We start from the raw sequence: 12,182 nt of genomic DNA, 5'->3' as shown, positions 1-12,182 counted from the left end.
GGGAGGCTGAGGCAGGAGGATTGTTGCAAGTTTGAGACCACCCTGGGCTACATAGTGAGCTCAAGGCTGGCCTGAACTGCATAGAGAGACCCTGTCTCAAAAAGACCAAAAAAAAAAAACAAAAAAAAAACAATAACAACAACAAAAAGAAAACTTTATCTTTTGGTGATACATACTGAAAAATCCACTGCTAAGTGCTGTGCTAATTTGTTTCAGCGTAATCTGGTACTTATTGTGGCCACATGAGTGCTGGTCCTAGTTAGAGCCAGGTGAGGGGTCCAGGGGGCGGGTCTGGCCCGTTCTCCATGTTGGCGGGTGTCTGAGGTTTTGGTAGTGAGGTCTTTGCTTTCTGTACCTGCAGGGCTGGGGCTTGAACCTTGTGCCTTGCGCATAGCTCACACAACCCCTCAGCCTCCTGGGCCGCTGGACGGTCTGGCTGGCTTTCGATCCTAGCGGCTGGGGCAGTGCAGTTGGCCCCCGTCCCGTGGTGGCCACGCTGGTGAGGGCGCGGAGAGGGGCCAGGGAGTCTCGGGCTGGACCCCTGGCTGCAGGCCACACACGGATGCCACCGCCCCTTCTCAGCAGCCAGCGGCCACGTGACTCCCCAGCATGGTGACAGCGGGGGGTGGGTGGGACTCGGAACAGCGCCACACACCTTCCTGTGTCCCTCCTAGATCATGAACGACTGGATGCCCATCGCCAAGGAGTACGACCCGCTCAAGGCCGGCAGCATCGACGGCACCGATGAGGACCCCCACGACCGCGCGGTCTGGAGGGCCATGCTGGCCCGCTACGTGCCCAACAGGGGCGTCACCGGGGACCCCCTCCTCACCCTGTTCGTGGCCAGACTAAACCTGCAGACCAAAGAGGACAAACTGAGGGAAGTCTTCTCCCGCTACGGGGACATCCGGCGGCTGCGGCTGGTGAGGGACCTGGTGACCGGCTTCTCCAAGGGCTACGCCTTCATCGAGTACAAGGAGGAGCGCGCGCTGCTCAAGGCCCACCGCGACGCCGACGGGCTGCTCATCGACCAGCACGAGGTCTTCGTGGACTACGAGCTGGAGCGCACGCTGCGCGGCTGGATCCCGCGGCGGCTGGGCGGCGGGCTGGGCGGCAAGAAGGAGTCGGGGCAGCTGAGGTTTGGGGGGCGGGACCGGCCCTTCCGCAAGCCGATCAACCTGCCGGTGGTGAAGAGTGAGCTCTACAGGGAGGGCAGAAGGGAAAGGAGGGAGCGGTCGCGTTCCCGGGAGAGACACTGGGACTTCAGGGCCCGCGATCGGGACCACGACCGGGGGCGGGAGAAGAGATGGCAGGAGAGGGAGCAGGCCAGGATGTGGCCTGACAGTGACTGGGACAGAGAGCGGGACCTCCGGGATGACAGGCCCAAGGGGCGGGAGAAGAGGGACAGGAGCAAGTAGGGGCAGGGGTAGGCCCCGAGGAAGGTGCACTGCGGGGGTGATGGGGCATGGCTCGCGTCTAGCGGTTCAATAAAACTTGCTGATAATGGGATTTGGGAGTTTTCCTTCCAATCTTTTTTTTTTTTTGACTGAGAAGGATGTTTGCCGTTTTTTTTTTTTTTTTGGTGGTACCAGGGATCGAACTCACGACCTTGCGTTTGCCAGGCAGGCGCTTATGCCACTGAGCTATGTCCCCAGCCCCTCAATCTTATTTTGTTTTGTTTTGTTTTGTTTGGTGCTGGGAATCGAACTCAGGACCTTGTACTTGCCAGGCAGGCACCTGTGACACTGAGCTACATCCCCAACCCCTTCCAATCTGGAACCAAGAGTCAAACTGGTATCACAAATTTATCATCTTTTTGTTTTGGTTTGGTTTTTTGAGACAGGATCTCAAAAATATAGTTCAGGCTGGCCTTGAATTCACAACGTAGGCCTCAAACTCACTGCAGCTTCCTGCCTCAGCCTCCCCAGTGCTGGGATTACAGGCGTGTGCCACCAAAATCCAGGCCCAGCCTGGTCCTTTTCAGTACTGGAGATTGAACCCAGGAGTGCTCTACTACAGAGCTACCTGCCCGGTCCTTTTTTATTTTGAAGAGAGTCTTGCTAAATTGTCTAGGCTGGCCTGGATCTTGTGATCCTCCTGCCTCAGCCTCTTGAGGAGCTGGGATTATAGGTGTGTGTCACCAAACCCAGACTGAATCATCATTGCTGGTTCTAAGACTGTGTTTTTAGGAGGTGGTTTTTGCAGTGCCGGGCAGAACCCAAGGCCTCAGACACGCTAGGCCAGCGTCTACCACTGAGCTACATCCCCGCCGGGCCATGTTAGTAACAGGGTCAGCAGTGGTTTTGTGGTTCCGGCATGTGTATAGGCTTCATTCAGCAGTAGAGAATGTGTCGTGCTCCCCCCGCCCACTTGAGGTGATTTTGGGTGTGTGGCCAAAGGAGGGGACAGTGCCCCCAGCCCCACTGATCCGTGACTCCTGGGCCCTCATGTGGTCAGAGTGAACTTTACCTTGCCCATTTCCACACCCGCAGCCCCAGAGCTGAGCGGCAGTAAAAATGGATACAGAGAAAATCCTAGCAGACTGCCCAGAGCCCGAGCTGGAAGCCAGCGTGGACCTGCGGGTCAGCTACCAGCTACCGCACCCAGCCTCGCTCTGCCCTGGGAAATGCTGACTGTCCTGTGCTTTATCTCCGCGTATCCTGGGGCTGTGGTGGGGGCGGACCTCCAGGCCTCTGGGAAGATCCAGCTCAGCAAAAGCGGAGCTGAACGAGACAAAGGGCGGAGGACAGGTGGGGGCGAGAGCTGGGGGAGCTTCCGCTGGGCTGAAAGCCGAGTTTCTCTGCCCTGCCGACCGGGGCTCTGGTCTGCTCGAAGGCTGGATCTCTTGGCCTTAACTTCTGGGAACGTTGAGTTAAATACTGTACTGCTCGTTTAATTTTTCAAAAAAGTGACAGCATTTTTACCAATGGCTGTGGCTTTGAGAGTTATGATTCCTTGAATACAAGTTGCTGAATTGCCCAGGCTGGCCTCTAACTGGTGATCCTGAGTGGCTGAGGAGCTGCGATGACAGGTGTGGACCACCTCGTGCTGCGACTCCCATACTCAGACTAGACTTCCCCGTATACGAGTAAATTCCAATAACCCCGACGCGGAGTCCAGCACCCCTTCCCAGGCCAGTGGACACAGTCTCACTACGGGGCCTGCAAACCACCCCCCGTGGCTTCTCAGCCAGCAGGACCCACTGATCAAGATGTCCCTGAGTGGTCCTGGCAAGTGCCACCACTCTGTAGCCAGGGACATCCAGCCCTGTGCCCTGCCGCTGGGGGTGGCGCAGAAGTCCAGGAGAGGTCCCCAGCACCCCAGCTGCAGAGCGGGCAGCTGGCTGAGTCACCAAGCTGTGCAGTCCACGCCATCTGTCACCCAGCACCCTTCCCCGCTGTGCCCCCGCATCACGGAGGCTCCCACGCCCTCCTCCCAATCTGCTTGGACATTTGTCTTCTTTGCAGAAGCAGCACTTTACATGGGAAAAAAGATGCTCGCACAAAGAACGCACACCAGAAACACTTATCCTTGCAACTCTGTTTGGTTAGTACTGCAAAACTCACTGCAGATCCCAAGGCACACTGCCCTCCACGCGGCCGCGCACTCCAGGGTGATCGGGAACGGCTGCTGCTCTCAGAGGCGTCCCCAGTCTGGTGGAGGGTTGTCATTTTATGTCCTGTGCTTCGTGTTTCAGTGGGGGCGGCTCGTCTTTGACTTCAGAGGCCCTGCCGTCCCATCGATATATCCTCTCCGATCTGCTGTCACCACAATGCTTCTTTTTGAGACAAGGTCTCGCTATGGAGTTTGGGCTGGCCTTGAACTCACTGTGTAGCCCAGGTTGGCCTCAAACTCACACGATCCTCCTGCCTCAGCCTCTGGAATGCTGAGATCACAGGTATGCGCCACGGTGCCCACCATATCAGCATGATTTTGTGACAATTAAAAAGCTACTTTTTCCTCTGTCACGGAAGTAGTGACAAGGTGATAATAAAAACCTTTACACCTAGAGGTTGATCCCAAGTCAATCAAATGGCAATTACAGTGATAAGTGATGTATTTGGCTTGAAGAAGCTTGTTACTAAAATTAGCGGGAAAATCTGGCCTCAGTCGGTGGGATTATTAAATATATATCCTAAGGGTAGAGTCCTCTATTAGAAACAGTGACAGCCCTGGGTATAAATAAACATTTCCTTAGAGTTTGGCATCAGTTTCTCAGGTCCATCCGCGAAGCAGAGCGTCCCCTAGGGGTCAGCTTCGAGGGTGCCAGGCAGCGGCCCTGGGTGCGCTCCGCGGGTGGCGGCGGTGAGGGCCGAGGTCACAGGTGCTGCAGGGCCTCCTGTCCCTGCTCCGTGTACCCGTCGTCACGGTGGGTGTTTACCCACTGGCCGAAGGACTCGTGGATGTGCACGTTCCTCTGCATGTTGGCCAGCCGCTTCTTATCGCGGGAGAAGAAGCTAAACCTTTGAGAAGGGGAAGGAAGAGACAGAAATGAGCGCCGAGCCTGTGCTGGGCCTTGGCTCGTTTGCAGTGCCAGGGACAAGGCAGTCACACGGGAGGGGCAGGGCCGCTCAGGTGCGAAAGAACACGTCACAGAGCGGGAGAGGTGACCGGAAAGGGCCAGGGACTTCCCAGTCATCAGCCTCGGAGCCCTGAGGTCACCGCATGAGCAGGCCGTGCGTGCATGCCACACGAGGGCTCCTCTGCCTTGGCCGCTCCTGAGGGTCCTGCCGGGGACCCGTGGGGACAAGGAGCCCCCAAACAGGTCATAGTTTCTTTTATTTTGGGGTACTGGGGTGGAGCCCTCACTATGCAAGTGCCCTGCCACGAAGCCACTGCCCAGAACTCTCTTTAACTCCCTAATGCTGGGAGAGGAACCCCTGAAAGCAGCGTGGGACGTAAGGCCAAGAATATCTCTAATGTCAACAGCTCCATGTTTATGGACGTCAATCGGGAAACTACGCAAGCAGCGTGTCACAGGCCACGTGGCCTGGGTTATTATTGCCTAGGATGATGCTACGGTAGGTAGCAAGACGAAACATATAATTAAATTATATTAAGAACTTGCTCAAGGGGCTGGGGAAATAGCTCAGTGGCATAAGCACCTGCCTGGCAAGCGCAAGGTCGTGAGTTCTGGTACCGCAAAAAAAAAAAAAAAGAACTTGCTCGATAAGGTGGGTGAATGAAATGTGCAAATATTCACATTGGGCTTTCCAAACTTAGAGTTTATTGTTGTACCAGTTACACAGTAAAAGCTAATATAGACCAAAAGTGTCTGGTGTTTTTTTCCTTTCGTGGTGCTAGAGACAGAACCTGGCCTGAGTACATGCTAGGCAAATACTCTACCACTGAGCTATATCACCATATCACCAGGCCTAGGAAGTCTATTTATTTGTTTATTTTGAGGAGTAGTCTCACTAAGTAGTTTAGAGTGGCCTTGAACTCTCAGTGATTCTCCTGCCTCAGCCTCCTGAGTGCTGAGCTCACAGGCAAGCACCACCAAGCCTGGCTCCTACAAGTGTTTGTTTGTTTGTTTGTTTATTTATTTATTTATTTATTTATTTATTGTCTTTTTGAGACAGGGTCTCAATATGCAGCTCAGGCTGGCCTTGAGCTCACTTATGTAGCCCAGGCTGGTCTCGAATTCGCAACAATCCTCCTGCCTCAGCCTCCTGAGTGCTGGGATTACAGGCATGTGCCACCACGCCTGCCTCCTGCATGTATTTTTAAACTGCTATGACTTCTGCACATTGATCAGAGCGAACTGTCAGATGCTTCAGAGATAAAGACCGAAGTCACGAGAACAAAGTTTACAAAGAAGCCCATTCAAACCAAGGCTGGCTTCCAGACCGTGCACTTGAGTTCGCCAACTGCGAGCGCCTCCTGGGAGCTCTCTCTAAGCTGCCAAATCTCCTTCGATATGACCAGGCTCTGCTAAGGCTCCTTCCGCTCTCACCAAGCTCTTACTCTTCAACTTCGCTTTCTGAACTTGGTAAGAGAGCTGAGAGAACGGCTCTTTTGTGTTTCCTGGGGAGCCACTGAGATGCCCGATCTTTACATGAACTATTTTGGGTTCCCTCCCTTCACCTGTCCGTCTTTTAGTGCAGTGGCCCTTGGAGGTGTTTTAAACACATCTGGGTGAAAATACTTTCACTCCTCCGTGCTTACTGGACCCTATGATCGCTCTCCCAGAAGACAGGGCTCTTTCACCACAAAGCTCTGGGGTGAACTGAGTGGATCGCTAGCGCGAAGGCTCTGTCCTCCACGGCAGACACAGCTGTAGCGGCCCGAGCAGGACGTCCCTCCTGGGTTACGTGGGAGCTCTTTCCACAGGGCAGGCGGGGCCGTCAGCCAGCCAGAAAAACAGCAGCTCCTGGGTTACGCTGCCCCTCATACCCGCCCCCGCTCCCCCCGCTTTCCCTCCGCAGCCATCAGACCGCACGGCGGCAAGGCCAGGCTCGGCAAGACAAAGCAGTTTAGGAAGCTCTGGCGGGAAGATCCACAGGGTTAGTGTCACTCGGGGCGGGCGGTGGGCGCTGACTACTGACCCGTCGCTTAAAGGACCTTCTTTACCGGATCGTGGGCAAGGTGGCGTTTAGAACGGAAACAGAAGAGACAAAAAGAATTATCGGTGACAGAGCCCAGAACCTCAACCGTGCCGGGGGCGCAGTGTACCCGACGCCCACGTGATGCCAGCACACAGGGGACAGCCATGCAGCTTCGAGAGGCCAAAGGAGCCAGGCCGGCCCAGCGGGGGCCGCAGCGACACTGCACAGGCACCGTGCACACGGGCCCACACGCACACGGTGCCTACAAGGGAAACGAGTCGTCTCACAGGCTGCAGCGTGGGGTCATCGAGCAGCAGTCCCGCTGCCACCATGGGCATTATGGCTGTAAAGATCCTAGTTAGAGAAGTACAGACAGACACAGAGAAGATAAAAAAGGAGACAGGACAGACGCCCACTCCTCGGACGGTCCGGCCGAGGGTCCGCTACTGGTCCTTGTCACAGGTCCAACCGTGTCCCCTCCCCCAAATCCAGCTGAAGCCCCAACCCCCGGCAGCTCAGGACGTCACCTAGAGACATGGGGCCCTTCCAGATGGCCCCAGTGAGGAGAGGGCAGCTCCAGCCCAACAGGAAAAGGGGGAACATGAACAGCGACACGCGCCGCAGGGCCTGCCACATGCCACGTGGTGCCGAGGCAGACAGTGGTGATGCTTCCACAGGACAAAGGTCATCAGCAAGAAGAGAGGCCTCCGAGGAGTCTCCCTCATGGGACTGACCCTGCTGACCTTGACCTCTGGCCTGCAGGACAGCGGGACCATTCATTATGACCGCTTAAGTCCTGTCCTCTGTGGCGCTTTGTGACCACGGCCCACGGACACATAGGCTGTGTGACGGCACTGAGGGAACCCAGCGGCCCTCAGCACTGGACGCGCAGACCAGGTCTGCGGGGGGAGCTGGGTGTGCGCTGGGGTTTGTGGGATCCCCGTCCTCAGCCCCAGCCGTGCCCTGGGCCGCGCACGCTGTGCACGCACAGCGGGCAGGTGACAGGCAGGAGTGGGCACAGGCCAAAACAGAAGCTGCGTCACCTTGGCAGGCGCCGCCCTGCCCCTCCCAATGGGTCACGGCTGCCAGAAGCAGCAGCAATGAAGATGAAACTCCAGCCAGGCCGCCAGAGCTTATTTTGAAAATTATGATTTTTTTTTTAGTTTAGTTTTGTTTTTTTGAGACAGGATCTTGGTATGTAATCCAGGCTGGCCTCGAACTTTTGGCAATGCTCCTGCCTCAGCCTCCCACGTGCTGGGATTACCCTCGTGTGCCACCACAGCCAGCTGTCCAGCAGTTATGATTGTTTTGTAAAAGGACTGGCAAAAGATACAAAGTAATGCTGTCCACGTGGAGGTTCTGTGCGTTGGGACAGCATCTGACACTCCTCACACGGGAGCTGGGAGCCACAAACCGCCGGGGCCGTGACGGCAGGGACAGGGGACCTTTAGCTAAAGGAACGGGCCTAATCCCCAGGGGCTGGGCTTCTCAGCACGGGCAGCTCTCCAGGGGTTCCAACCCACGCTACTGTGCACCCACCTTTGCCAGGACCCCAAACAGGGCACCCCCGAAGACACAGTCACTACATAGCAAGTGCCCCAGTCACAGGTGGGAGAGGCATCGGCCCGCCTGGAAACGCTGGATGCCATGCAGGGCCCAGCAAGGGGCGGGGCCTCTGGGGCCTACAGAGCCAGGTGCCACCAGGCAGAAGCCACCGTCCCTACAGGAACGGCCGTCCTCGTGACGATGGTCTGGCCGAGTTTAGGTTCTGAGGCAGGGCAGCTGTTTCAGGTCCTCCCCCCTGCACTGAATATTTCTGGAAGACTCAAACCCAGTCCACGGGGTGGCATTCCCGGCGGTGAGACAGGCTGCTGGAAAAAGCTATTTCCGGCAGAAGCGAGGAGGGGTGGTGGGTGGGAGCACAGGGACAGAACGCACTGTTGCTGCTACGGCTGCAGACCGGGACGGCCGCCCACTCCGAGCCGGCCTTTCCGGGGAGGAAGGCCTTTCTGAGCCCAAGCCCCCCTGCTCTCCTTGCCCCAGCCGCTGTCCCCTCGTCCCACCGCCTGTCCCCCGCCTGCTTGCCTGGTCCGGCGGAAGCCACCGTGTGAACGGGCCCATGGCCCAGAGGCAGGGGCCACACCAGGGGGCGCTGGCGCCTGCTGTTCAAGGGCGAGGACGAGGCTGCAGCCCCCAAACGCCCGCGTGACCTCCCCGGGCAGTGCCAGCGCGTGCTCCCTGGCCGGCCGGTGGCGGCTGGGTCACAAGCTATTCCTGGCCCACCTTCAGGCCGCTGTTTTGACTGGCAGCAGGAGTCTCTGGTTTCCTGTTGTGTTCAGCCCAGAAATACCCGATGTCTGATGTCTCTGACTTGGGCATTCGAGAGATAAGGGGCCTGGGCAGTCGGCCTGTGACTGGGGACTTGGGAAATGGTGAGAAAAGGGAGGCGCGGACAGGAGCAGTGCAGACAAAAAGCCCAGCGGAAGAGCCCGCCAGAGCCTTCCCCAGGGTGCGATCTACGTGAGCCAGCTGTGGGGGCGCACACCTGTAGCCCCAGCACTCAGGCTGAAGCAGGAAGATTGCTCTGAGTTCTAGGCCAGCCTGGGCTACACAGTGAGATCCTGTCTCAAAACACAAAAGAACAAAACGCAAATGGGCCTCAGTTTCCTCATCTGAGAAGGAGATGCGTGCGCCCGCCGTGCGTCTCCGGCTGGAAGACACCTCGGTTCAATGCTCGGAGCTGGCGAAGGCCCTTCACACCTCCCTGGTGGCTCTGGCTGCACTGTCAGGGGATGCCGGGTGAGGGCACAGGGTGGGCTGCAGCGGGGCAGGGAGCCCCGGCACCGAGCAGGCTGTGTGACCAACACCCCGCAGGGCAAAGACACAGAGAGCAGAACGGCCTCGCGGTACCAGGAGGGGAGGTGCAGAGGCCCGGGGTCCCCCTCGGAACTGGCCCAGGGAACGAGCATCGCCCCGGCTCCTCCTGGCTCTCAGCTCCCAGCCACAGCCCCCAGTCAGCTGCTGAGGAGGACAAAGGGGACCAGTGTCCCGCGGTGCTGGTCAAAAGCCTTTTGTGGCTGTTGGCTCCCCCTGCTCTCCCGCAGGAGGCAGGGCCACGCAGGACAGGCCACCTGCGCCCCGTGGACAGGAGGCTGTCTTGCACTGTCTCTTTCTCCTTGGTGCTGTCTTCTGTCCACCTCTTCTGGCTCCTCAACTGCAGCTCCTTCCCCTGCCAAGCTCAGAGCACCCTATTTTTTTTTTGAGACAGGATCTCACTGTGTAGCCCAGGCTGGCCTCAACCTTGCAAGGTGACCCCCGCCTCAGCCTCCCAAGGGCTGGGATGACAGGAGTGCGCCACCACGCCCGGCTACGCAGCTCCAATTCTTGCCGAGCAACTATGGAGGAGAAGAGGGCTGTTAAAGGAACCGCCGGGGGAAGACGGGCAGCACTCAGCTCACAGGTGTGGGCAGAACTAGTGGGAAGATTTCTTGGCTAATTTCGGTAACTTTATTCTGGATTTCGTCCAATTTGAGACTGGCATAAGCCCATACTTAACTACCTTCTTAGGAAAAGGGGAAAATTAAAAAGCCAGAAGGAACCCTTAGAATGCACACTCCAGCATGGACACAGCAGGCTCTGTGAACTGGGGACCCGTCCCAGGCAGGCGCTGCAAAGGTCTGGCTGGTAAAGACCCAGGATGAGTAGCTGGAGAAGACACAGAGACACACAGATGCTCTGTGTCTGGGGTCACCCACAACTTTCGAAGGGGTAAACCTCAAAGCTGTAGCTGAGGGAGCACACGAGATCCAGTCCGTTCATCCTTACACGTGAGGGGGTCAGCTTGTATGTTAGAGCCTGGATAAGCTCACCCCTGCACAGGGACCGGTTCTCACCTCTGCCCTACACCTCCCTAATGAATGGAGTTAAATGATTATGATTGTGATTATGATTATTTGGTCTTTTTTTTGAGACAGGGTGAGCCTTCCCCAGGAATCTCCCTATGCAGTTCAGGCTGGCCTTGAGCTCACTTTGTAGCCCAGGCTGGTCTCAAACTCACAACGATCCTCCTGCCTCAGCTTCCTGAGTGCTGCGATTATAGGCCTGTGCCACCAGGCCCAGCTTCTGGAGTTAAATTCGACATCCTAAACTTCAGGGAGGAGATGGGGAAACAGACCTGCCAATGTGCTGCCCTATGATTGGTTTAGGGATGGTCATGTGACCTACTGAGAGCCAATGAGACTTGACTTTGTGGTTTCTCTAGGCCTCCTGGGAACAGAATCTGAACTAGAGTTTCAGAGAGTGCTAACAGCCACCATACTGCCGCCCTGAATCCCAGGAACACACTGAGAATCAAGTCCACAGCCAGGGCACAGCCTCAAGGGCAGAGGAAGTGAGGCCTGGGTCCAGTGAGCCTGAAGCTGGAACAACCTGCAGACTTCTGGTTACTGAGCTAAGTTCTTTTTCTTCAGCTCCTTGAGTTTTGATTCCAGGGAAGGTCACTAACTAATCCATGGTCAAAATAGTGCTGGAATCAAAGCAAGCTCTTTTGGGTCCGTGCTGCATCCTTAGGAAATATTTACTGGGGATTTTCCCATCTCCCAGCTCCAGCAGGGACCCAGGGCGAGGCTAATAAGCAATCTGCAGTAGGCAAGAAGCTTGGATGGGAGCTGCGGGCTCGCCCAACTCTCCAGGAGACGGTGACCCCTTCCCTCAGCACAGGCCCGAATTTGAACGGGGCATCACGTTCCAGGAGGAGGGTCCGGCTCTTCCATGTCCGCCGTGTGCCGCGCGGGACAAGCCAGCCTCCTGAGAGGCTGGGAACGAGCCAGGGTGTGTCCAACGGGGTTCTGAGAGGGCAGGCATCTGGGCCACCCCCACGTGCTCCTCACGTGCTCTCAGAAGCTCTGCTGGGCTCACAGTGGAGGACCAGCGGCCCTTCTGCAGTCAGCCCAGGGCACAGCTGGAGGCCTGGGGCCAGAGGGCCTCTCAGGGGAGACCAGCAGGGGCCATAGTAACGTGCCCCCATTTCCTTTACTGTTCAGGAACAGCGGTGCCTCCCCTTCCAGCCCCACGGTGAGGACTGAGCGAGATGACCTGCAGGACAGCACCTGGCATAGGTTTTCAGCTCTCTAACCCGACCCGAGGTGTCAGCCCTTTATCCACAGCCTTTGCGAGTCCAGGAACCTCCTGAAACTGCACACAAAATTTTACGTCTCTATTTTTTCCCCCAAGGACAAGAGCTGTCAAAGTTCGTGAGAATCCCAGAGGGATCTGATGCTGTCAGGCAGCACGGCAGTGGCTTAAAATCTGCGGGCAGGGCCTGGGTGCTGTCTGTGTGTGTCTCCCGGGCAGCCAGCGCCCGGCTGCGCATGTGCTGGGGACCAGTGGACAGAGGGTGGAGGGGTGCGTCACCACGGGAGGGCATACTGGGGGCGGCTGGGTCAAGGCAGACACCTCACAGCAGAGTTCAAGCCCTTAGGACGCCTGAGCCCCCGCTCCACGCCCAGTCTTATTCCTTGTCCTTAGAAGCCACCTCCCACCCCCGTGTGACACAGCAAGCAAGCTCTGGAGCACCAGCTACAGGTCCCCCCAGCACTCCCAAACCTCTCCGTCCAGAGACCCCAGGAGGAGCTC

The 12,182-nt window shown here is 57.1% G+C and overlaps 2 protein-coding genes across 6 annotated transcripts in view; one reads left to right on the top strand and one right to left on the bottom strand.

The window, feature by feature from the left end:
- Snrnp35 (small nuclear ribonucleoprotein 35kDa (U11/U12)) overlaps positions 1 to 1,509 on the top strand; it is a gene marked incomplete at its 5' end in the record, with an annotated part of 4,536 nt that extends 3,027 nt beyond the window's left edge. Inside the window, 1 exon segment of the mRNA XM_005403037.2 lies at positions 675 to 1,509. Within this exon segment, the coding sequence (XP_005403094.1) occupies positions 675 to 1,418 (744 nt within the window). The 3' untranslated portion in view covers positions 1,419 to 1,509.
- Positions 1,510 to 3,522: 2,013 nt separating this feature from the next.
- Positions 3,523 to 12,182, bottom strand: part of Rilpl1 (Rab interacting lysosomal protein-like 1) — a gene marked incomplete at its 5' end in the record, with an annotated part of 30,248 nt that continues 21,588 nt past the window's right edge. For 2 of the 5 annotated variants that reach the window (XM_005403032.2, XM_005403034.2), the window contains 1 exon segment: positions 3,523 to 4,463. In XM_005403032.2, coding sequence (XP_005403089.1) covers positions 4,319 to 4,463 — 145 coding nt within the window. In that variant the 3' untranslated portion in view covers positions 3,523 to 4,318. 5 annotated transcript variants of the gene reach the window in all.

Source organism: Chinchilla lanigera, unplaced genomic scaffold (assembly GCF_000276665.1).
Source record: "Chinchilla lanigera isolate Chin_1 unplaced genomic scaffold, ChiLan1.0 scaffold00081, whole genome shotgun sequence".
Taxonomy (NCBI): Eukaryota; Metazoa; Chordata; class Mammalia; order Rodentia; family Chinchillidae; genus Chinchilla; species Chinchilla lanigera.
The sequence above is the reverse complement of the archived record's forward strand: the minus strand, read 5'-3'. Positions and strand labels throughout refer to the sequence as shown.